A 23,698-nucleotide genomic window follows, 5' to 3' on the forward strand; every position below is an offset into this window, starting at 1 on the left:
TTATCACACAAAGATTTGGCGGCCCCCCTGTAGTAACTCTAGGGGTCCCGGATCCCCTGTTGAAGACCCCTGTCTTAGACGATTGGATAAAATTGGTGACCAACCCGAAAATGTATTGTATGTCTTTTTAACGTAGTTTATTTAACTAAAGCCTTTTCGTTTTAACAAAAACAATGTCACTTTAAACTACATCCAACATAGCGTTGATCAAAATGTATTTACAAGTATATACAAAGACAAGTAATGCAGTTTGTAACCTTTTTTCCCCGTATATGTAATCCTAGAATACATGTTTTCATGTATACTCGATACATACATATAACAATGCAGGATCAGAGGTTAGGGTCATTCACACCAATAATGATAATTAACTATAGGCCTAATGATAACTATAATAATGATGATGTCAGCAATCACACACATCTTATATTTACTGTACCTTAAAATGTATAATATAACTAGATAGGCTAACAACAAAAGCAAAAATGGAAAACTAAAGCTTTAATACTGTAATACAGCTATAAGTAATCCCAGCAGCACCAGAACACAAACACTCACTAGTGGGTATCAGCTGCTCTCAAGTTAAAGCAAAACAATAGGCCTATCATAAATGCAACACAACTCTCACAGTATAATCCAACTGTCTTGTATGCAGTTGTACCTTCATTACTTCAAAAACACTGTTTTTTCTTTTTTTCTTTTTCTTTTTGGTCTAAAGTTTACTTTTTAATCCACTCCCGGTGGGAAGAACAGACCTGGGCAGGCATGCACGTGGTGTTCAATAGCTCAGCTCAGTGTGTGCTCACACGCACGGAGGTGAGCGTGTCATTTGTCTGTCAGATGATTTAGCCTATTGTGTGAACACTGAATTAAAAAGGGAACTCTTCAGATTAAAGCGATGTTTTGGACGTTTTGAGCATATGACTGTATACAAGACACTTGGCATTACTCTGTTAGCATTGTTCTGGAGTTTAGAAAGGGATGTTTAATACGCATTTAGGGCCCTACCCAGCACACCACCTTCAAATTACAACGTGTTGGCTATTTTCATTATTTTCAAATGTTTTTCAAAATAGTAAAAAGATGGGGTAAGGTGGCATGCAAGATATGGCCCTACTTACTGTCCTATCATCACCTATCTTTGTTGTTTTTATCATATAATCATTATACAATATTTTCACATAACATTATTCATTCAAAAAAGATACTCCATTATTCAAGGTTCCATGGAGTGAAGGATTGAGCAGTTTCTTTTGGGATGAAGTACTACTGTTTTAATTAGCTCAAATAGAATCCAATTTGTGTGAATGACTTCTATCAATGTGGATATACATACAACTCTGCTTCTTCCATGTTGACTATATTTTCCTGACATCTTCATTTACCAACCTGGAACAGAACAGCATCATAAGTTTAAAAAGTCAAACCCTGAAAACAATGGCTGTCATTAACATATTTTAGTCTGTCAGTTACTATGAAAAGCTCCAACCGGCTGTCCATCTGTGTGTCTGTCTGTCTGTCTTTCTGCACACACTTTGCACACACACTCCTTGGATGGTAAATCACAACCTCCAGCCCTGATTTCTCACATGACCCTCTTCTAGTGCCACCATCAGGCTGATTTTTGCAAAACACATTTTTGGACACTGCACCTACAGATTTTGCCCTAAAATCACGTAAAGCGGTACACAGTATCTCTATTCTCTAAAGTCATGTCATCAACATGGATCTGTCCCATTTCCCATATTCCCTCCTGATTGGCTACGATTGCCTTCTAAAGTTTGTGTATGCGACCTGACGGTTGCTTATCTCACGATTAGGGAGTCTTACTGGTATTTATCTTTATGCTCTCAGCATAAAGTCAGAGCTAGCAATAGCAGCATTAGCAGCATTAAACTAGTTCTGTAGATGTCATGTAAAATAGAATCTTACCACGGCTTGTTCCTGGTTTGACCTGCGAATAGACTGTATCTTCAGTTGTTTCTGGAGGTTCTGATTCTGTCAATGGAAGATAATACATATATCATGTTAGCAGAAATGATGAGTAGTGTATTTTAATCCAGAGTATGCTGATCAGATGATTACACATCTTAATGTTAACCATACCTGTTGTTTTCATGATTATGCATTTTATAATGTTTCAATGCAACACATTCGGTTTTTGAGGTAAAACGACCTACAGTATCATAGTGTGTATTGACACTACTGTATAGGTGGATATGGTATTTTACCTACCTTTCTTATTCTTGGCTTTGCCTTTTTGGTAGTTAACCTGAGCGTAGGTCACATCTGGTTCTCCTGCTCCTACGATAGATAGATAGGTAGATAGATAGATAGATAGATAGATAGATAGATAGATAGATAGATAGATAGATAGATAGATAGATAGATATTGTAGATTCTCTCATTTAGACTTAAGGGCTGTTCAAAAACTACAACTATAGCTATAACTATAACTGTAAAAAAGTACATTTCTTAAATGGCTCTAACTCAAGTGGATGGCGGAGTTCACATAACAAAACTATGACGGAAGTGAATAATATAATACACAATGTTATGATTCATCAGTGTGATTGCTCACATCATTCAAGGTTCAAGGTTGTAATTTATTGTTACTTCTTTTGTACAGGTACAGAAGAGTAAAACTTGTTTTTGTTTGGCATCCTTCAGACAATGCAGTGGTAAATCCAAATAACAGCAAACAATATAATAACAGCAAACCACATCTAAAAAAAATAATAATCTAAAATGGGTAATAATAATACTAATAAGACGTAGATAGATGAGAAAAGAGTGCAAAAGGCTAAAGAGCAACAAGAAAAGAAAAGAGCATCCTCAAATGTACATGTGCATAAAGTTTGGCATATTTTATACACCAACAGCATATTTTTCCAGTAGTTGCTACTGTAGGCCTACTTAACCTTTGTAAACATCTTCAATCATTATCATTATTGGGGGGAAAATCCTGTCATATTGTGTAATGATATATTATATACTGTAGGTGGATATGGTATTTCACCTACCTTTCTTATTCTTGGCTTTGTTTTGGTAATTAACCTGAGCGTAGGTCACATCTGGTACTCCTGCTCCTACAACAGACAGACAGACAGACAGAGAGAGAGAGAGAGAGAGAGAGAGAGAGAGAGAGAGAGAGAGAGAGAGAGAGAGAGAGAGAGTCAATCACAATCATAATAATCATAAACATCATAATAATAATAATCTTAATAACAGAATGTACCTGTAGAGGATCCAGGCTTCACTTCAGAATACAAAGAGCTGTCAGGATCAACCGGTTTCTCTGTAGAGGAAACTCTCTGTTAGGAATGCTTGTAGTTATTATTATTTTTTCTAGATTGCTATTCCTATGCATTTGTTGTATTGTTGTTGATGTACTGACATATTATCTTGCTTATTATATTGATGTATGACCTGCTTATTCTAAGTCGCTTTGGATTAAAAGTGTCTGCTAAATGCCTAAATTGTAAACTGTATATATATACACAAATGATTATACTGTTATGTTATGAAGACACTGCCTCTCATAACACTGGTTCACAAACCTTTTCATGTCATTGACCCCCAAATTACTAGGGTGGACCCCATAGGCGGACTTTATGGGGGTGCAGGGGGTGCACTGCACCCCCGAGGCATTTCTGAGCATTTAGGAAAAAAAAGTAAGTCTCTAGCCCATTCCTGTCAAGAATTATGATTTTTTAAAGAATTAACCAACTAATAGTCACTGGTTTCTCCCCATCACATAGAGACCAGCTGGCAACAATAAGTTGATTGATTGGAATGTTAAGTGATCAGAGCCTCTCTCTCTCTCTCTCTGAAGATAGCATTGCTAAGAATGGGGGTTGTTAGACTATGAATATACCTGAACATACATACCTGCAATATCCGAACTGTACACAAAGATTATGTGTTAGGCTTGATAAATAATTAAAAAGGGGTTTACAATGTAAAAATATCTATTTTTTTAAGTTATTATTCACTGATATTCCCTTGTTGTTCATTACTTAAAATAAATTAAATTACAATAATTATTGTCCTCCATCAAACAAAATGTTTTGTAGCCATTTAGAAATTATAGCTGAAATTATCAAATGGTTTATTCTTATTGGCATTTCTTGTAAGCTGCAACTGTGTTACCAATAATGAAAGTAGCTATTTTACTTAATAATGAACACAATTTGTAAAATGACACTGCTTTAACCACATATAATTGTACGTTTTATTTGGTACACTAGTGGTCTGGTGGACACAATGAATAACAGTAGTTGGACAGTGTGATAAGTTAGTGTTGAGGGGTTGACAATTGGCATGTTGCTGCTCAAGCCTGCCCCCCCTAGGGCAAATGGCAAAGTCCGCCTATGGTGGACCCACTTCTGAAAATATTTCGTGCCAGGGAACCCCATACAAGTAGCCTGATTTCAGACTCTACGCTGGGGCTTGAGTCTGAAGTTGTGGCCATTCTATTTGATTGAAAGTTCACTCAGAGAGTGGGCGGGTCTATTGGCTGGAGCCAGGCTACCATACAAGAACATGTTTCAAAACCAAGATATTTTGGGGCTTTTCATTCTTTATTGGATAGTTGAGAAACAGGTAGACAACGTCAGTGAGTGACACGCAGCATAGGTCGCCGGGCTCGGGAATCGAACACACCACTCGATCTCAGGCATTAGAGCCTATATGCTATGCGATGGATTTATAGGGTTAAAGTGGTTAAACTGATTTTGATGCTATATTAACTCATTTTGCTGTGGACCCTCTGGATCCTCTCATACACAATTTATTGTTATTTCCTCATGTGTGTGAATGACAACACACACATGAACCCACTCATACGACAAATGCCAGATTCATTTGTAGACCTTGCATCCTATAGTGTGTATAGTTTCAATGTACCGATTTATTTTTTGTGTAGACTGATGCTAGGTACTTGGTTTACCTATGATCCTATATTACTAGTCTATTTCTATGCATTTGATGTATTACCTAGCTTGCTTACTGTAAATCGCTCAGTCTGGATTAAGAGCTTCTGCTAAATAACTCAATTGTAAATGGTAAAAACCACAGTCCAGTTCATAATCCATGCACACCTTAATCAAATCTCATTTTCATTTCATGTTATTATTTGGTTTGCTCACCCTTCTTCTTGCCAATAGTTTTGAGTTCAATCTGTGGATATGTCACGTCACTGGATTCAGCTGCAGCCTCGTCTGAAAGAAACAACATAAAGTAGACATTATGAATCTCCACCATGTTAATCTCTATAATTCTGTCAAATATAACATTTGCCTCTTTGAAAACACACATTTATGTTAATGCATTATCATGAAGTACAGTATAATATAAAGTAACATTTTCAGTTGCTTGAGAACCTTTGGTTGCTTCATAGACGTTGGTGCCACCTACTGGTGAAGATAGACTTGATCAGTTTCATTCCATGTTAGGTGAAAACTATCAATACATATGTTTTTAAATGGATTCAAGTTGAAAACATTTTACAATATGAAACTAATTAAAATGTATTTGCTTGTGTAAAACAAATACAATTTTTTTGTTTGTTTAATAAAGCAGATACAGAAAGTTATTGTTGAGGTTATTGATCAGCTGGCATCTGATTGATTGATTGATTGATTGATTGATTGATTGATTGATTGATTGATTGAAAGGCTGACCATGCTGAAGTGGGGCGTGTCCATCGTCAGGTCTTCCTCTCTGATTGGTCCTCAGGTCTGCTGCTGAGTTCTGATTGGTTCCCTGGGACTCGACGGCTCTATTTAAAGAGACATACGGTATTTAGCAGCATACATAATCTTTTGAAGATAAGCAGTTCAGTTAGGGAGTGTGCGATTTTAACGCGTGGTTGGTATGGTCCATAACGGGGGGGGGTCATCAAATATTTTTTTTAGATCTTGGGGGGATCATGATTTTTTTCATTTTGGCTTTAGGGGGGCCATGCAACTTTAATTTGTCGAATTTTGTAATTAAAAATGCTTAGTTTGTTCTTTATCTAAATAACATCATCAAGTTAGTATACCCAGTTTCAACTATACATTGTCCCCTACATAGTTGATGGACTTGGTACATTCCAGTTGTTCTAATACATCCCTCGGCCCCTCCCCCTCAGTGCGTCTCTGTGTTGTCGAAGTTCGCTGCACAGTGTGCAGTGCACACACAGGAGTTTCTCGTAGCAGCTGGACTGGATACATAGGCTAACAACCACCATATTTGTTACCAAGAGAGGAATATAGCATTAGAAAGAAAGGTGTAGTCTCTCTCTCTCTCTCTCTCTCTCTCTCTCTCTCTCTCTCTCTCTCTCTCTCTCTCTCTCTCTCTTTCTTTCTCTTTCTCTCTCTCTCTCTCTCTCTCTCTCTGCTGCGAAGTGGGAATTGGAGTCAGAAGGAGAGAGAAAAGACTCATGCACACTTTGTTGACTTGGTTGCTTGATGAATATCATGGAAAATAGATCAGTTACTCAATCTTAGTTTGGAGTGTTTTTGTAACCCCACTACAAGTCTAGAATAAAAAATGTACTTGAGTAAAAGTACCTAAGTATTGTCAAATGAAAGTCCCAAAAGTAAAAGTACTCATTATGCAGAATGTCCTGTTCTTTAATGATATTTTAAAAATAGCAGATCTACAAGCTCACAATGGAAGGCACGCAGGACAACTAACAACAACCCATATAAAACAAACATTATACACTTGATTGAAGTTCTTTATGGGGAGATGTTATGGAAACTGTACAAGATCACCACCAAAGCCCTTTCAACCTTCTCAAAGTTGCATAACAGAGATGTATGCAGCATCGTGACCACTCGACCATACCAGTGAGTAGCCTATATATTTGATTAATTGCTGGCCAAATAAATCTATCAATTTATGAAACATTTGCGCAGACCCGACTTTCAGACTATTTCTCATTATTCTGTACATGTGTTGTTGGCCTGAAACATGATGCAGCAGAAACACCTTGTTGTGAAAACATGCAGTATGCGTGCAAACACAGCCTGTGCGATTATAGTCCAATATAATTAATTTCCTTATGCAAGATGAAGCTGTAGTATGTTTGTTGTACAGCCTACTACTCCTTTACATTCGTTTTTGCACCTGCTTGTCATCCATGCATTCAAATTATTATGTCCGGTATTTTTTATCAGATGTCCGATAAATTAAAAATACTAGCACGATAGCTTTATATATATATATATATATATATATATATATATGTATGTATATGTTTATTGGGAAGGGGGGTCATGCATTTTTCTCAAGTCACACAGGGGGGACCACAAAACAATATTTTAAGGTTGTGGGGGGACCATGAAAAAAAAAAAAAAAGATATCACCTGTCAACCAGCACCCCCTAGTGGGTAAATAACGTACACTCCCTTAGAGATAGAATTCAGTTGTTGAATACATTAACTTCAACTCAGTCAGGTGTGTGTGTGTGTGTGTGTGTGTGTGTGTGTGTGTGTGTGTGTGTGTGTGTGTGTGTGAGAGAGAGAGAGTTGTACTTACCTGATACAACATGGATCTGTTATTTAAAAAAGAGAAAAAAAGGAAATGTGTCATAATAGTACAGTAACATGTCACAATACACCTTAGGAGAGAGGTGTATAAATATATATTTATTTCAATCATTAGTTTGTTTGTTCATTCATTCATTCATTTATTTAAGATAATAATCAATATGTGAGTATTAGTACTCACATTTAGTTCTGTATCTACACAGCAGGATCAGTAGGAGGGTCAGTAGAATGACAAGCACAAGTCCTACAATCAGACCCACTACATGTAGAGAACTCTGTTCCCCTGAAAACAACATGACATTTTAATTGTTATTATACATACACAATGTAACTAACTATATTCTAGATGGTTTGGCTTTCAGACACACCGAGGTTGTGTATACATGCGACCTGACGGTTGCTTATGTCCCGATTAGGGAGTCTTACTGGTATTATTATTTTTTTATTACAACAAAGCAGTTAAACTAGAGAAGTGCACTAATTTGGGTGGGGGGAGGTTCTACAGGTGAAGCTGATTTAACATTTGGGGTAAAGGTGCTTCCTTGGCCTACTAGAGTGTGCAAAGTTTGAAACCGATTATTCCAGTGGTCACAGACAGACAGTGGTGAAAACGTCAGATGATTAAACAACTCACCATCATCAGCAGTGTTCAAGGTGAGAGCATCACTGTATTCAGTGTAGTAAACTGGATATCCTCTCCCTGCTCTGCACCTGTAGACTCCTCCCACTGACACTCTGATTGGTCCAGTAGAGTATTGATCATCCTGTATGACCAGTGATTGGTTGTTTTGGTACTGGTAGTATTTCCATCCAGATGAACCCTCCACAGAGCAGGTCAGTGTAACATTGCCCCCTGCTGGTATGACTGTCTGCTCAGCTTTCAGTGTGGCCTTTGGTTGATCTGTTGTTTACATGAGAGAAAAAATAAACATCAAACTACAACACACACTTCCTGGACAAACAAAAGCCATTTGATTGGAATGTACATTTAAAAAACATCAATGCACAGTGTAGTTAGTTGAAATAGAGCATTTTAAGTTACATTATAATTACATTCATCAATTTATGTTTCCAAACCCATACCTAAAGTTAACTATCTTTAATGTAATCCCAAAATGTAATGATTTGAAGCCCCGCTAGCAGCCATACACTGAAGACCCATTGTGCAGGCAGTCGGTAATAAGGCAGCATAAGGCAAAATAAAGCATAGGGAGTCACATACGCTATTAAAGTTATACATACCTATAAGTATGTGAGTATATGCATAGGCCTACCTTGAAAAGACACAGTGATGGTGTTGCTGACTTTGGAAGATTGTTGGTCATGTTTGCGTTGAGCTCTACACTGGTATTCACCACTGGGATTCTCAGAAGGACCTAACGTGTAGTCAGGTTTCTCACTGGAAAACGTGATAGTCCAAACGTGCTGTGGGTTCTTCTTCAACCATGTGTAAGTCCAGACAGAACCTCCTTCCTTTAACATACACTTCAGAATAAGAGTCTCTCCAGTGAAAATGTCAGGCCAGTCAGGATGTCTGCTGAGAACAGGAACAGGTGCCTCTGTAGAACACATCCAATCACACACGTACGCACGCATGCACGCGCACACACACATGCACGCACACACACACACACACACACACACACACACACACACACACACACACACACACACACACACACACACACACACACAGTTAAGTAACACTTTAGTAACTATTTAATTGATTCTGTGAATATTAAACATTGTTATAAAGGGTTAACAACTATTATAAATATAATTAGATTAATCTTTTATCATTATTATTATTATTATTATTATTATTATTATTGCGACCGTAGGTCGCACTTACTATCAAAACCTGCACAAACTGTGAGTGAGTCAGTCTGTCTGTCTGTCCGTCTGTCTGTCACACCTCACACGTCACACTATTGCCCTGCTCATATCTCCGCAACCGTTGCCCCGATCCATGCCAGATTTTGCACACACGCTCCTTGGCTGCCAAACTACAACCTCCAAGGACCCCCGGAGCTCCAGGGATCCCCAGGTCCCTGGGGGACCCCCAGATGTAAAAAATGACCAAATGTGCAAAAATGACCAAATGACCACCCCAACGGGGCTGCTCACGGGGAATTCCCGGGGACCACCGACTCCTGGTGCTCCAGAACGGATGCAAAAGTGGTGGCGCCCCCAGTGGAGGACCCCCTCCACTGCAGCTCACATAAAATGACGTAACTCGGGCTAGGAGGGTCCGGGAGAGCCGGGGCCGGTACCTATTCGTCCGCCAAGGCAACGCGGACACCCCACCCCTCATTTCTCACATGGCCCTCTTCTAGCGCCACCATGAGGCCGATTTTTAAAACACATTTTTGGACACTGCTCCTACAGTTTTTGCCCTAAAATCACGCAAATCGCTACACAGTATGTCTACACTCATCCCATCACCATGAATCTGTCCCATATAGCGCCATCTTCAGGCCGATTTTTAAAAACACATTTTTGGACACTGCTCCTACAGATTTTGCCCTAAAATCACGAAAATCACTACACAGCATGTCTACACTCATGTCATCAACATTGATCAGGAAGATTTTGGAAAAACAAAATTTTGCCCTATTTGTGGAGATAAGCGACCTACGGTCGCTTATCTCCCGATTAGGGAGTCTTACTGGTTATTATTAGTAGTAGTAGTAGTAGTATTGGTATTGGTATTGGTATTGGTATTAGTATTATTATAGACACCCACACACAGCAGATTCTAATTACTTACGGGTAAATAGGAAGCTGCTTAAACCTATATGTCAAATGTGTAAAACTAATCCAACTGATTATAATGTACAGTATATAGTTTATATAACTCACCAGAGACAATGATATCAACAGAGCTGCTGTAATGTGTGTAGTGCCTTCCTCTCCCTCCTCGACACCAGAACCTTCCACCCTCTGAGACACTGGAGGGACTGAATAGGTATTTTGTCCCCTTACCCACTGGTATAGACTCTTGGTTGTCTTTGTACCAGTAGATGTCCCATGAAGCTGTACTGTCTTCTACAGTGCAGCCGAGGGTCACACAGTTTGATGTCAGTACACTTTTTCTGTCTGCTTTCAGTGTAGGCATTGGTTTAGCTGTTATTGATGACAGAGAAATGAAAGAGAACAGTGTAACTGTTGAGCCTCAGTATTTCTCCCAACTGCTAGAATAAATAAATACAACTATAAAACATCTGTGAGAGAGTGAAAGAGGGTATTATTATTATTTTATTTGTTTATAATTTCAAAGTGTTTTTGTGTATTCTCAATTATTATCTTTCATTTGGAATCTTTGGTTGCATTTTTCTTTGTCATTTTATTAATATCGTTCTTTCTCCCTTTTAATCCTCTGCTCCCCATTGTTGGGAACAATTTTGGCCGAGCGCATTCCAGAGCCATTGGTTATGAATGGTGTACTATGATAGGTTAACTCAGCTGGACGACTCTGAGACTCGGCCAATCCAACGGGGGGCTGACGTCATGCACCGTCAGCCAATGTGGAAGCAGTGGGGCGGAGTTCCTCCAGTATGAATGAGAGCGGGTTTCATTCACAGAGAGACGGCCAGGGCCAAGCGTAACACTTAATAGAGCAGAGGAGAGTAAGGACATTTGGCGTGCTCGTGTGGCATAGAGACATTGAGTAAGGTAACGTGAGTTGTAGAAACTAAAGTCAACTGTGAATCGGCAACGAAGCGGCAGCGGCATAAGACGCTGTCCATCCGAATACCGAACTAGCAGTGCAGAGAGGATCCAGGCGAGACACAGGCTTTTCCGGGCCAATCCTACCCAGCCAACCGAGCGTTGGTCCAGGAGGCGAATCCAGTGTTGCACGAAGTAGATGTGACTGAAGTGGCTGTGTTCCTCTGCATTTTACAAGTTTACAATACAGTGACTGTATTCCCTCTGCATTTGACTATATTGCACCATTAGTAATGCACCTCTTGTTAAGGTGTAGTTGTGTCTGAACCCAAAATGCAACCACTCAGGAGACAGGAAAAGGATTAATGCCTAGCAAGGCGTTTTAATTCCAAATGAAAACAAGAACAAAAACTGTATAGCTTTATATCGATATATATCCACATAAATATACACATACAACTATAGTGCCACACATGTATCTGTATATATGTGGATAATATAAAATATTGTAGGAGTGCAGGTGCAGGCAGAGAAACGAGGGAGATGTATTCCTCTTTGAAGAGCCAAGAAGCACTCCGTTTATTAACAATCAAAAACAACCAAGCATGGACCTGTCGCACAGGTAATTACGTCCACACCTCGTAGGTGCGCATTTTCTCTTAAAGGTACAGCACGTATACAAGAAAGGTAATACTGCCTCTGATAAAGGAACAAACTATTGTAAGAGATCGCTGTGAATTATAACTGTCCTTAATAACTGTCCTCTGTGTGAGTATCCACCACACACGTCCCCCCAGAATTCACAAGAACTGGCCCAGTGAAACGACCAGGGACCCGAATGACCCGCCCAAAGCTGTTCCGAAGCTCCTGGGCAGGCAGAGGGGGGTGAAATGGGAGGGCGACTGGAGGTCGCTGACGACGAGCAGGAGCTGGGTGGCAGTGCGGGAGGTTCAAAGGGGGCGGGACCCGCTCCAAGGTAGCCCTACCCGGGGGGCGGCCAGTGCGTGGCGCCTGAGCCACCTCAACTGGGCGGCCCAAATCCAAATGGGCAGGCTTCAGCCGGTCCACTGAGACGCGATCTAGCTTCCCCCCGACCTCAACGAGAAATGTCTTGTCGCCAGCCTCCACAACTCGATAAGGCCCATCGTACGGTGGCTGGAGGGGTCCACGGTGGGCATCGTGGCGGATGAACACATACCCTGCCGTTCTCAGGTCGGGAGGGATGTGCACCTGGGGCAGGCAGTGATGCGAGGTCGGAATTGGCAGGAAAGTCTGGGCAGAGTCCAGGAGAGCACGGCGTTGGTCAGACGCAGACCAGGGGACCGTACTGCAGGGAATAAAATCCCCTGGGACCCTGAGGGCTTGTCCATAAACCAGCTCCGCTGAGGAAGAAAGGAGGTCCTCCTTGGGCGCAGTCCTAATTCCCAGCATCACCCATGGAAGTCTGTCGACCCAGCTGTCGTCTGTGAGAGAAGCTTTAAGGGCGGCCTTCATGTCCCTGTGAAAGCGTTCACACATGCCGTTGGCCTGAGGGTGGTACGCTGTGGTACGATGGAGTGAGACACCTAGCTGACGGGTAATAGAAGTCCAGAGTTCGGAAGTGAACTGGGGGCCACGATCAGAAGAAAGGTCAGAGGGGACACCGAACCGGGCGACCCAGGTACCGATGAAGGCTCGGGCTACATCGGCTGAAGTAGTTGCTGACAGCGGGACGACCTCTGGCCAACGGGTAGTCCGGTCCACCATAGTCAGGAGGTGAGTAAAGCCCCTGGAGGGAGGGAGGGGTCCCACCAGGTCAACATTGACGTGGTCAAAACGCCGTTCAGGAACTGTGAACTGTGAACGGGGCCTTGACATGGCGATGGATCTTTGCGCGTTGGCATGCCACGCAGGTTCTGACCCAGTCACGAATGTCCTTCCTCATGCCATGCCAGACAAACTTCGCTGCCACGAGACGCTGTGACGGCTTACCGCCGGGGTGCGAGAGGCCATGTATGGCGTCGAAAACTCGCCGTCTCCACCCTTGCGGCACTACAGGACGGGGCAGGGCCAGAGATACATCGCAGAGCAGCGTTGCGCCATCGTCATCAAATGGAACGTCTGCCAAACGGAGGCCAGTGACTGCAGTCCTGTACGCCTGAACGTCGGGGTCCGAGGCCTGATCCCTAGCCATGTGGGAATAGTCAATGCCAAGGTGGACAGCGCCAATGACCACACGGGAGAGGCAGTCGGCCACAGTATTGTCCTCGCCCGACACATGTTGGATGTCCGTGGTGAATTCAGAGATGAACGCCAGGTGGAGTTGCTGCCTGGCAGACCATGGTTCTGACACTTTGGCCATGGCGAAGGTCAAAGGCTTGTGGTCTACATAGGCAGTGAACGGACGAGCTTCCAGCAGGAAACGGAAGTGCCGGACCGCTAAATACAGGGCAAGAAGTTCACGGTCAAAAGTGCTATATTTCTGCTCGCTGGACCGAAGTTGGCGACTGAAAAAGGCGAGAGGTTGCCAAACACGATTGACCAATTGCTGGAGAACGGCGCCAACAGCATAATCCGAAGCGTCGGTGGTCAAAGCAACAGGGGCATCAGGCACCGGGTGAGCCAGCATAGTTGCGCTCGCGAGGGCATCTTTAGTAGCTGAAAAAGCCGCCAACATGTCCGTGGACCAAGAAATGGGGTGCTTAGGCGATTTCTTTCCATTTAGAGCGTTGTATAGGGGCCGCATAAGGTCGGCAGCCCGAGGCACAAAACGGTGGTAAAAATTCACCATACCGCAGAACTCCTGTAGAGCCTTGACTGTGAGAGGCCGTGGGAGCTCCAGCACCGCCTCCACCTTTGATGGCAGTGGAATCGCCCCGGCCGTGGTAATGTGGTGGCCCAGGAAATCCATGGAAGGCACCCCAAACTGGCACTTCGCTGGGTTGATGATCAAGCCATGCTGCCTGAGACGACTGAAGAGAAGGCGGAGGTGTGACAGGTGCTCTGCCTTAGACGTGCTGGCCACCAGGATGTCGTCCAGGTAGACAAAGACAAAAGTAAAGTCCCGCAGCACAGTGTCCATCAAACGCTGAAAGGTCTGGGCAGCATTCTTGAGTCAGAATGGCATCATGAGAAACTCAAAGAGTCCGAATGGGGTGATCACCGCTGTTTTGGGAATGTCCTGAGGCTGAACGGGCACCTGGTGATAGCCCCGGACGAGATCCACTTTCGAAAAAATAGAAGCACCCGCCAGGTGGGCCGAAAAGTCATGAATGTGTGGAATGGGGTAGCGGTCGGGTGTGGTGACCACATTGAGGCGCCGGTAGTCGCCGCACGGGCGCCAACCACCATTTGACTTGGGCACGAGGTGAAGGGGCGAGGCCCAGGGACTGTTCGACTGGCGTACGATGCCTAGTCGCTCCATGGAATCAAACTCCGCCTTAGCTATAGCGAGCTTGTGCGGGTCAAGGCGGCGGGCTCTGGCATGCACGGGCGGCCCATCGGTTGAGATGTAATGCAGCAGGCCATGTTTGGTGGAGGTGGAGGAGAAGGTAGGCGTGGTGATGTCCGAGAACTCCTTGAGGAGATGAGAGAAGTCATCAGCTGGTGAGAGGGCACTGGACAGCTTGGTGGGGGCAGTGTCACTGTGTTCGCAGGGAAACGAATTGAATGTTTCGGCGTGGACGAGGCGGCGGTTGCCCACATCAACCAGAAGCTTATTGGCAAAAAAGAAGTCAGCACCCAAGAGTGGAGTGGATACCTTCGCTGACACAAAGTCCCAGGTGAAACGCTGACCAGCAAAACATACTGTCACAGTGCGTGTGCCAAAAGTGTGGATTGTGCTGCCATTGGTGGCCACTAGGGGGGGGGCGCGCGGCCCAGTGCTAATGTCCGTGGCCGAGGCAGGCAGCGTGCTCATGTGGGCGCCCGTGTCACAGAGAAAGCGGCGACCAGAGAGGGAGTCAGTGATAAACAGCAAGCCGCCGGTACGGCCGTCACCCACGGCTGCTAAAAGGTGGCGGCCGGTGCGTTTCCCGACGCGCTGAATGTACAGGGGGGAAAGGCATTTCTTGGCTTTGTTGCCAAACTTGGCATGGTAAAAACACAATCCACCTGACTGTTTAGGACGTCGGGGCATGGTGGTGGTGGCAGAGATTGAGCATGGCTGGTGCTGCTGTTGCATATAGTCATCACTGGTGGCACTGGAGGTGGCAGGGGGCGTGACTGCCACCAGCTGACGAAAATCATTAATAGCAGAATTGGCCAGTGCCAAACGAACCTGGTCTGGAAGCTGCTGCAGGAATATTTCTTTGAAAAGAAAACACGGCTGATGGTCTCCCAGTAGAGCCAGCATGTGATCCATCAGTTCAGAAGGCTTACTGTCGCCCAAACCGGGAAGGGAGAGGAGCTGACGTGCACGCTCGGATTCAGACAGTCCAAAAGTTTCAAGCAAATGTGTCTTCAGAGCACCATACTTGTTCCGTGTTGGAGGACGTTCTAGTAGGCTCACCACTCTCGCTGCAGTCGCGCTGGAAAGAGATGCCACCACATGGTAAAACTTTGTCTCGTCCTCTGTGATGTCCCTGATGGCAAACTGTGCCTCTGCCTGTGCGAACCAAGCGCGTGCGCTCTGTTCCCAAAAGTCGGGCAATTTGAGTGAAGCTGACATGTTCAATACACTCTGGAAACGTCCGAGAGTATAGAGGGGTCACCAATGTAGGAGTGCAGGTGCAGGCAGAGAAACGAGGGAGATGTATTCCTCTTTGAAGAGCCAAGAAGCACTCCGTTTATTAACAATCAAAAACAACCAAGCATGGACCTGTCGCACAGGTAATTACGTCCACACCTCGTAGGTGCGCATTTTCTCTTAAAGGTACAGCACGTATACAAGAAAGGTAATACTGCCTCTGATAAAGGAACAAACTATTGTAAGAGATCGCTGTGAATTATAACTGTCCTTAATAACTGTCCTCTGTGTGAGTATCCACCACAATATAATACTATACTCAAGTGTAAAGGGGGAGTCCAAGAGAGTAGTCAGAGTCCAAGCATGTGGTCGGTGGCCAAACAATCCAGAAGGTGAGGCAGGCCAGGAATGGCACTGCAGAGAACAGGAATCTGGAAAGTGGCAAAAACAGGGATGATGGCAGAAAAATACTGGAAGCAAAACTCTACTCAGTATACGAACGGCATCAAAGTAGATGACACTATGGGAAGATCTGGCGCTGATCTGTGTGCCGGCCAGACTCTGGTGATGATTGGGGAGTGGGAACAGGTGTGTGGAGGAACACCCATCTTCAGAGGTCCTCTGAGGTGTGATTTGCTCCCTCTCGGCCCAGACAAGTGTAGGGAGCTCTCAACACATGGTGAAGGTGAAACCGTAACACCTCTGCTTAATATACTATTGCAATTTACTAGCTTGCGCATTTGAAGTATTATTATTATTTTTAAGAGTTTTTTAGTCTCTCCTGGGTTTTAAATATTGCTCTCTTTTTATTTTCACAAACCTTTGTTGTCCTGATTTCAAGTGGTAAAAAAAAGGTGGCGTAGTCGATGTACGTATTACTTTGGGTTATTCAATAATAACGCATTGCACACTGTAACTCAACTTAGTTTAAGTATGAATTGGCTAATTGAAACAGTTTTAACGCTGGCAGTTAAATGTAAGCTGGGCCCACTTACACATCTCAGAAAACCAAGAGGCAAAAACAAGAAAAATATAAATGAAATAAAAGTAAACACACATGCATGATGGACACAGAGACATGTAGGCCTACAATCTATCAGACATACAGTACATAGTTTATATAGTTATCATATAGCAGACATTACAAGACTAATTGTGGTCTCTTACCAACAACTGCAAATCGTTTCTTGTCACTGCGTTTTGAGGTTTTGGGACGGGACCTTCTCTCACCCTGACACCAGTAGTCATCCTGGTCAGAATCTTCCACTTTACTGATAGTGAGGATGTTTCCAACTATACTGCGTGTACCAGAGGAGGTAACTTTAGTTGAAGTCTCACCTCTGAACCATGTATAAGTCCAGCCTGTATATCCAGGCTGTATTGTACATGTAACAGTCAGTGTCTCTCCAGTGTAAACAGGATCTGGTGAAAAACTCACAGTAGCTTGTAGCAGAGCTGTGGACACAGAGATGTCACATGATCAAACATGTTTATCTGTCTTGTGGCCGTACATATACTATGCACACACACTCACACAAACATGTACATTGTACACTCTCACAGACTTAGAACCATAAAAGGCTACTGTATTATAGAATATACATTAAAACGTATAACGTGTCAAATTATTCATGTGGTCTCTTACCAAGAACTGCAAGTCTTTTATTGATGCTGGGTGTTGAGGTTTTGGGACGGTACTGTCTCTCACCCAGACACCAGTAGTCATCCTGGTCAGATTCTTCCACTTTACTGATAGTGAGGATGTTTCCAACTATACCGTGTCTAACAGAGGTTTTAACTTTAGTTGAAGTCTCACCTCTGAACCATGTATAAGTCCAGTCTGTATATACAGACTGTATTGTACATGTAACAGCCAGTGTCTCTCCAGTGTAGACAGGGTGGTCTGGTGAAAACCTCACAGTAGCTGTAGGCAGAGCTGTGGACATACAGTTGTCACATGATCAAACATCTGATCTGTGACAGAATATAGTGTAGTCCTGAAAAGAACATTAATTAGAGACTAGAACATCTAGAGATCACACCCGCTTTGCAGGCGCTCACAGCTACGTTGCAGCAGTGCTCCAACTGAAATGGCCATATATGGAGATCTGTATCTGTCAGTCCTTGCACACTTGCCCACCTGTCCCGTACCCAGTTGTCCAGGTGTCCACCTCTCCAAGTGGCCACATGTCCCTAGTGCCCAGTTGTCCAGGTGCCCACCACTCTAAGTGCCCACATGTCCCTAGTGCTGTGTTGTCCAGGTGCCCACCTCTCCAAGTGCCCAGTTGTCCTTGGTGGCACCACCTACAGGCCAAAAAGGCCCTGACTGTGTGGGGCCCCAGGCAACCACATAGGCCCGGCCCTGCACCGCCTACTGTGTGGTGCCCCAGTCCGGCCCTGCAATGCCTACGTGCCCCAGTCCGGGCCTGCACCGCCTACAGGCCAATATTTGGCGAAAATGTGGAAACATTTTGTGATTACGAGAAGGAGAGACTCATCTGAAGGTGGAACAGTAGATGGTCAGCAAGGCAGATGCGTTATTGATTTTTGTATTATGTTTTTTAGACAATTGAACAACTGCTGAACATAGAGATGGACATACATACACACTATTGCTGTGGTACGCATTCTGATTAGGTAGTGAGATTACAGTACATCAGTAGACTATTCAGTGTCATGATGCATGTTTGATAGTGATGCTAACTGTACACTGACCACACTGTCTAGTGTGCTATGGCACAATATATTATTCATCAAAATCAAATAATTATCCTGTCCTGTTTTATGGGACAGCAAATTATATAAATAAATAAATGTTACATGTTTGTTTTACTCAAATGCAAATTAAATGTTGATGAGCAGCGTCGTTCAGAAAAAGGAGAAGGTAAACCTGTGTTAATTAGTGCTTGATGATGACCAACTAGCCTATCACAGCTTGAACATCTATGGTAAAGTATGTTGTCTCTACATGTACCTACACAGCAGGCATGCATTAATTAAAGCAGCACTATGCAACTTTTTAATTTTATGAATGCCATTTTGCAGGCAAGTTCTTTTAGCTCAATGGTAAAATGTCAGCACTTGCGCAGGAAACCGGGTTCAACTCCACTGTAGAACAGGAAAGTTACATAGTGCAGAATTAACCCTTGGATGCATGATCTACCAATACCTACAGTACACTCTTCCATGAGTAGGGTCAAAAATTACCCCAATTAAAATCAATGCGTTTTTGGAATAAACTACTTTGCTCTCAAACATAACTCTGCCATACTTTTGCCTATTAATGTGATTTCAACTTTAAAACGCTCACACGACTTGGACGACCTGTAATTGTTGAAGCCCCGCCCCCTCTGTCTACTAAACGCCTGCAGCAGCTGTCACACTTTGCTGTTACACTTTGCTCTTGCACGTAACTCTGGCATACATTTGCGTAGCAACTAGGGCTTTCACTTCAAGCATTTTTTACAGATCGACTAGTTGAAGCCACTGGTAGTCGACTAGTCGACTAGTTGTTAACATATTATGTCATAATAAAGAGCGCTGTGGCACGGCTTTCACAGCAGCCAAGTTACCATGACAACGGATACTTTGATTGATTGATTGAAGGCTTTATTAGAAGTTTGCATAGGAAAATGTACAGATTCATGACGGTACAGTTCACTGGTACAAGGTCTACTAAAAGGAGATCCATGAAAAGACTAAGCTTATTTCAACAGGAAACCATTAAAGTATCTCATATAACATTGAATGACAGACAAATAGAACACAGTACTATGCAGTAGATATGTAAAGAAAAAAAGAAAACAGTAGGTCTATACAATCAGTAAGTACAGTATATACAATATATACAAGGAAGGGGCAGGTAACAGTAAGTCTAAACAATCAGTATGTACAGTATATACCAGTAAGACTCCCTAATCGGGAGATAAGCGACCGTTGGTCGCTTATCTCCATAAATAGAGCAAAAATGTGTTTTTCCAAAATCTTCCTGATCCATGTTGTTGACATGAGTGTAGACATACTGTGTAGTGATTTTCGTGATTTTAGGGCAAAATCTGAATCGGCCTCATGGTGGCGCTAGAGGGCCATGTGAGAAATGAGGGGTGGGGTCTCCGCGCCGCCAAGGCGGACGAATAGGTACCGGCCCCGGCTCTCCCGGTGGCTCCTAGCCCGAGTTACGGCATTTTATGTGAGCTGCAGTGGCAGGGGGTCCTCCACTGGGGGCGCCACCACTTTTGCATCCGTTCTGGAGCACCAGGAGTGGGTGGTCCCCGGGAATGCCCCGTGAGCAGCCCCGTTGGGGTGGTCATTTGGTCATTTTTGCACATTTGGTAATTTTTTACACCTGGGGGTCCCCCAGGGACCTGGGGGTCCCCGAAACTCCGGGGGTCCTTGGAGGTTGTAGTTTGGCAGGCAAGGAGTGTGTGTGCAAAATCTGGCATGGATCGGGGCAACGGTTGCAGAGATATGAGCAGGGCAAAAGTGTGACGTGTGACGTGTGACAGAGGGAGTGACGGAGTGACGGAGGGACAGCCGGTGGAGGTTTGGATAGTGTGCAAGTAACTGCGACCTACGGTCGCAACAAGGAAGGGGCAGGGAAGGTAGGGTTGGGCTAGGTTTTTACCAGTTGTGAACGGCTGCTGCCTGTAAGTGGTTTTTTAGGGCAATTTTAAAGGATGCTAGTGATCCACACTCCTTTATGGCCTTCGGTAAGGCATTCCACATTTTTGTGGTGTAGCAGAAGAACGAGTTCGACCCTTTCTTTGAGTTGACTCTGGGTTGAACGTGATCTGTGGCACTGCCTCTGGTGTTGTAATTATGGACATCCTTAACGTTTTTAAAGTATTTTGACAGGTACTTGGGTATCATAGTGGTGTAGTGTATCTTGTACACCAGGCCCATTGCAAGTTGCTGTACTCTGTCATCTACTCTGAGCCAGTGTTGCCAGACGTACGATAATTATCGTATTTGTACGATAATTTGACCCTCTGTACGATGTACGATCAATAATTCCAAAAATGCCCAAATGTACGATAATTTCGGCATATCATCAAAAAGAGCGTGAATTCACTATTTTCCCTGGCTGCTGATCTGGGATCTGGTTTGGCTTCTCAAAATAAGCCAGGAAATCAGTCAATCTGACCCTAGATCTGTACTTGGAGGCATTAAAAACACTGGTTGCATCTTTCCAGACCAGTTTCAGGCTTTTATTTGTGTAAGCTCCAAGAAGTTGCCTGCCTCCACACAGCAAATCTGATGCGTTTTTGTCACGCAGGAGTCTAAAATGAGGTCGTTTCTTACACTAAAGACGCATTTTTTGGTGAAATTAAGTTTTTACGCGAGTGATTTCTCTTTTTTGGCCGTGTACGATAGTTTCATGTCAAATACGATAATTCTGAGCCTCCGGTACGATAATTCAACATTTCCCATCTGGTAACACTGCTCTGAGCCACCCCACTCTTAACTGGTGAGTAGCGGTGAGGTGAGTCTGATTGGGAAGGTTAAGCAGGACCCTAATTAGTTTATTTTGGGCTGTTTGGAGTTTAGTTTTTAGGGCTTGTGGGGCGTCACGATACCATACGTGGACTCCATAGTCAAAGAGGGGCTGGATTATTGCACCAGCTATGGTCTTCAGTGTGTTGAAGTTGACCATTGGGGCGATCCTCTGTAGGAAACGAGTTCGTTGGTTGATTTTTTGTATTACTTTTGAAGTCATCTTTTCGCTGGAAAGATTAGCTTCAAGGATACATCCTAAGTAGGAGATTTCGTTTTTTCGTGTTATGACCTTGTCACCCACTTTGATTGTGAAGTTCTCTACCTTTTTGAGGTTATGATTTGATCCAAAGAGGATACTCACACACAAACCCCACGTGTGCAAGTCAGTGCAACAACAAGCATTTCACAATCGCCACAATCCATTCCATTTGAGCTGCTACAGTAATAGAAAGCCATGCTTACTCACCAATAACTGCTTTCTCTCGTAAACAAAGGACATATATCCATTTCCATGGTCGGCTAGCCAGGCTAGCTGGCTAGCTCGCTACACAACACAAACACTCCTCTGTCTTTTAATTACTTCTAATCAAACGAACGTGCGGAACGTCTGTCGGTCTGTTCGTTGTAGCAAGAACTGGCCTGTCCTCACTTGCTGCTATGATCGCGCAACGATGTTATACTGTAAACAACTATATTCTGACTGTAGGAGTCTCACAACTCACTGATGTGATGTGTGCAGACGCGCGACACGGAGCACTTTAGGTGAACTCTGGGTGAACTCTACTCCACTGTCTTTGGGAATATTAACCCCTCGGTGGGGAGATGCAGCAAGGTGTGTGTGTGACTGGATAATAATATTCCGTTTGTAATGGTTGTTAGACATAAAACAACTATAATCGAATTGAAATGAGTTTGCTAGGTCTTCATAAAAAAAAAAAAAAAAAAAAAACGAAAATATTTTTTTTTTTTTTTTTTTTTGACTTTTCGACTAGTACCTACAAGATCGACTAGTGGTTATACTAGTCGACTAGTCAACTAGTCGACTAGTCGGTGAAAGCCCTAGTAGCAACGTGATTTGAACTTTAAAACCCTCACACAACTTTTTCCGGCCAATAGGGACGAGCTGTAATTGTTGAAGCCCCGCCCCCTCTTACAAGTCTGTTGTGTCCACCCGCCCTGACGGTCGCTTCTCGCCCTTAGGGCGTCTTACTGGTAATAATAGTAATAGTAGTAATAATAGTTGCGACCGTAGGTCGCAAGTTTAGTATGTGAATGGTCACAGCTTGTCCGTATGTATGTATTTTCTTTGGAAAGAACACACTACAATCCATCAGTTTGGGCTACATGCAGGAAAAGACCAGGCTTGTTCTCGAGTTGAGAGAGTCTACAGACCAGACTGTTCAGAACGCAACAGGCCGGAAGTGGAAAGCCCAAGCTGAGTTTGACCAAGCCATCAGTCGGCTGCAACATCATGAGATTGTCGGTAGAGTCCAGGCAGGAAGAGCAGGGCTAGGGTGGGGAGAAGCGCCACGGTTCTGGCCCAAGGCCAACCGCAAAGAGAGGAAGAAGATGGTGGTGGCGGAAGTGACAATGACTGTGTAAGAGCGCTACAAGATCAATGCCGTGTCGCAGGGCCGACAAGGAAACTGGACAACCTGGGAGGGGGTAGTCAACCGAAACATCAGGTGGGCAGACTTGTGGAAGATCCCACAGGCAAGACTTCCTTCCTTATCCGCTCAACATACCACATGCTTCCCTGCCCTTCACCAGTGGTTCGGGAGAGAGGAATGCTGCTCACTCTGCAGCGCCCGTAACGCAAGCCTCCGGCATATCTTGTCCGGCTGTAACATCGCACTCTCCCGGACACTACAGATGGCGCCACAACCAGGTCCTGAGAAAACTGGCCGAGGTGCTGGAGGGGCGTCGACGGGGCGGCAAAGGGTCACCACCAGCAGGGAACCACAACCACATCAGCTTTGTCACGGAATGTGGGGGAAGAAAAAACACCAGGCCAAGAGAAACACCAAGGCTGTGTCCGAAATCCACCCTATTCACTAATGTAGTGTACTAAAATGGGGCTCCGCCATTTTGAACTAGTGTCCGAATGTATAGTGAGCATTTTTGTACCCTAATATAGTGTACTGAAGTATCCCACAATGCATTTGGATTTGCAGTGAGGATTCGATGGTCACTATTCAAGCGCTATTCAAGCCCTGCCGCCCCACAATGCACTGCGCTACGGCCGCTGTCTCGCGCTTTGAGCACGCACATGCGGTGTGCACGCGCACACGCACACTGCAGGTTCGTCTCTGCGTCTCTGCATGGC

The 23,698-nt window shown here is 43.9% G+C and overlaps 1 protein-coding gene and 1 long non-coding RNA gene across 2 annotated transcripts; both read right to left on the bottom strand.

Annotated features, from left to right (window-relative positions):
* Positions 1–566: 566 nt before the first annotated feature.
* On the bottom strand, positions 567–3,299 carry LOC308307757. Its single transcript, XR_013963235.1, has 5 exons — positions 3,239–3,299; positions 3,024–3,089; positions 2,236–2,304; positions 1,933–1,998; positions 567–1,389 (listed from the first exon to the last, which is right to left on the bottom strand). It is a non-coding gene; the product is annotated as an uncharacterized lncRNA (long non-coding RNA).
* Positions 3,300–5,133: 1,834 nt separating this feature from the next.
* LOC308307580 (uncharacterized protein) lies at positions 5,134–21,843 on the bottom strand (the record flags this gene model as incomplete). Its single annotated transcript, XM_080752848.1, has 11 exons — positions 21,839–21,843; positions 17,522–17,812; positions 17,044–17,331; positions 10,404–10,667; positions 8,816–9,100; positions 8,176–8,442; positions 7,723–7,824; positions 7,531–7,546; positions 5,685–5,782; positions 5,385–5,414; positions 5,134–5,210 (listed from the first exon to the last, which is right to left on the bottom strand). Exons 4-11 carry the CDS (start codon positions 10,657–10,659, stop codon positions 5,134–5,136), a joined length of 1,131 nt encoding a protein of 376 aa, XP_080608974.1. The 5' UTR covers positions 10,660–10,667; positions 17,044–17,331; positions 17,522–17,812; positions 21,839–21,843.
* Between the last annotated feature and the right edge of the window lie 1,855 nt (positions 21,844–23,698).

The sequence above is a fragment of the Nannobrachium achirus genome (genome assembly GCF_963921795.1).
Source record: "Nannobrachium achirus genome assembly, chromosome: 22".
Lineage (NCBI taxonomy): Eukaryota > Metazoa > Chordata > Actinopteri > Myctophiformes > Myctophidae > Nannobrachium > Nannobrachium achirus.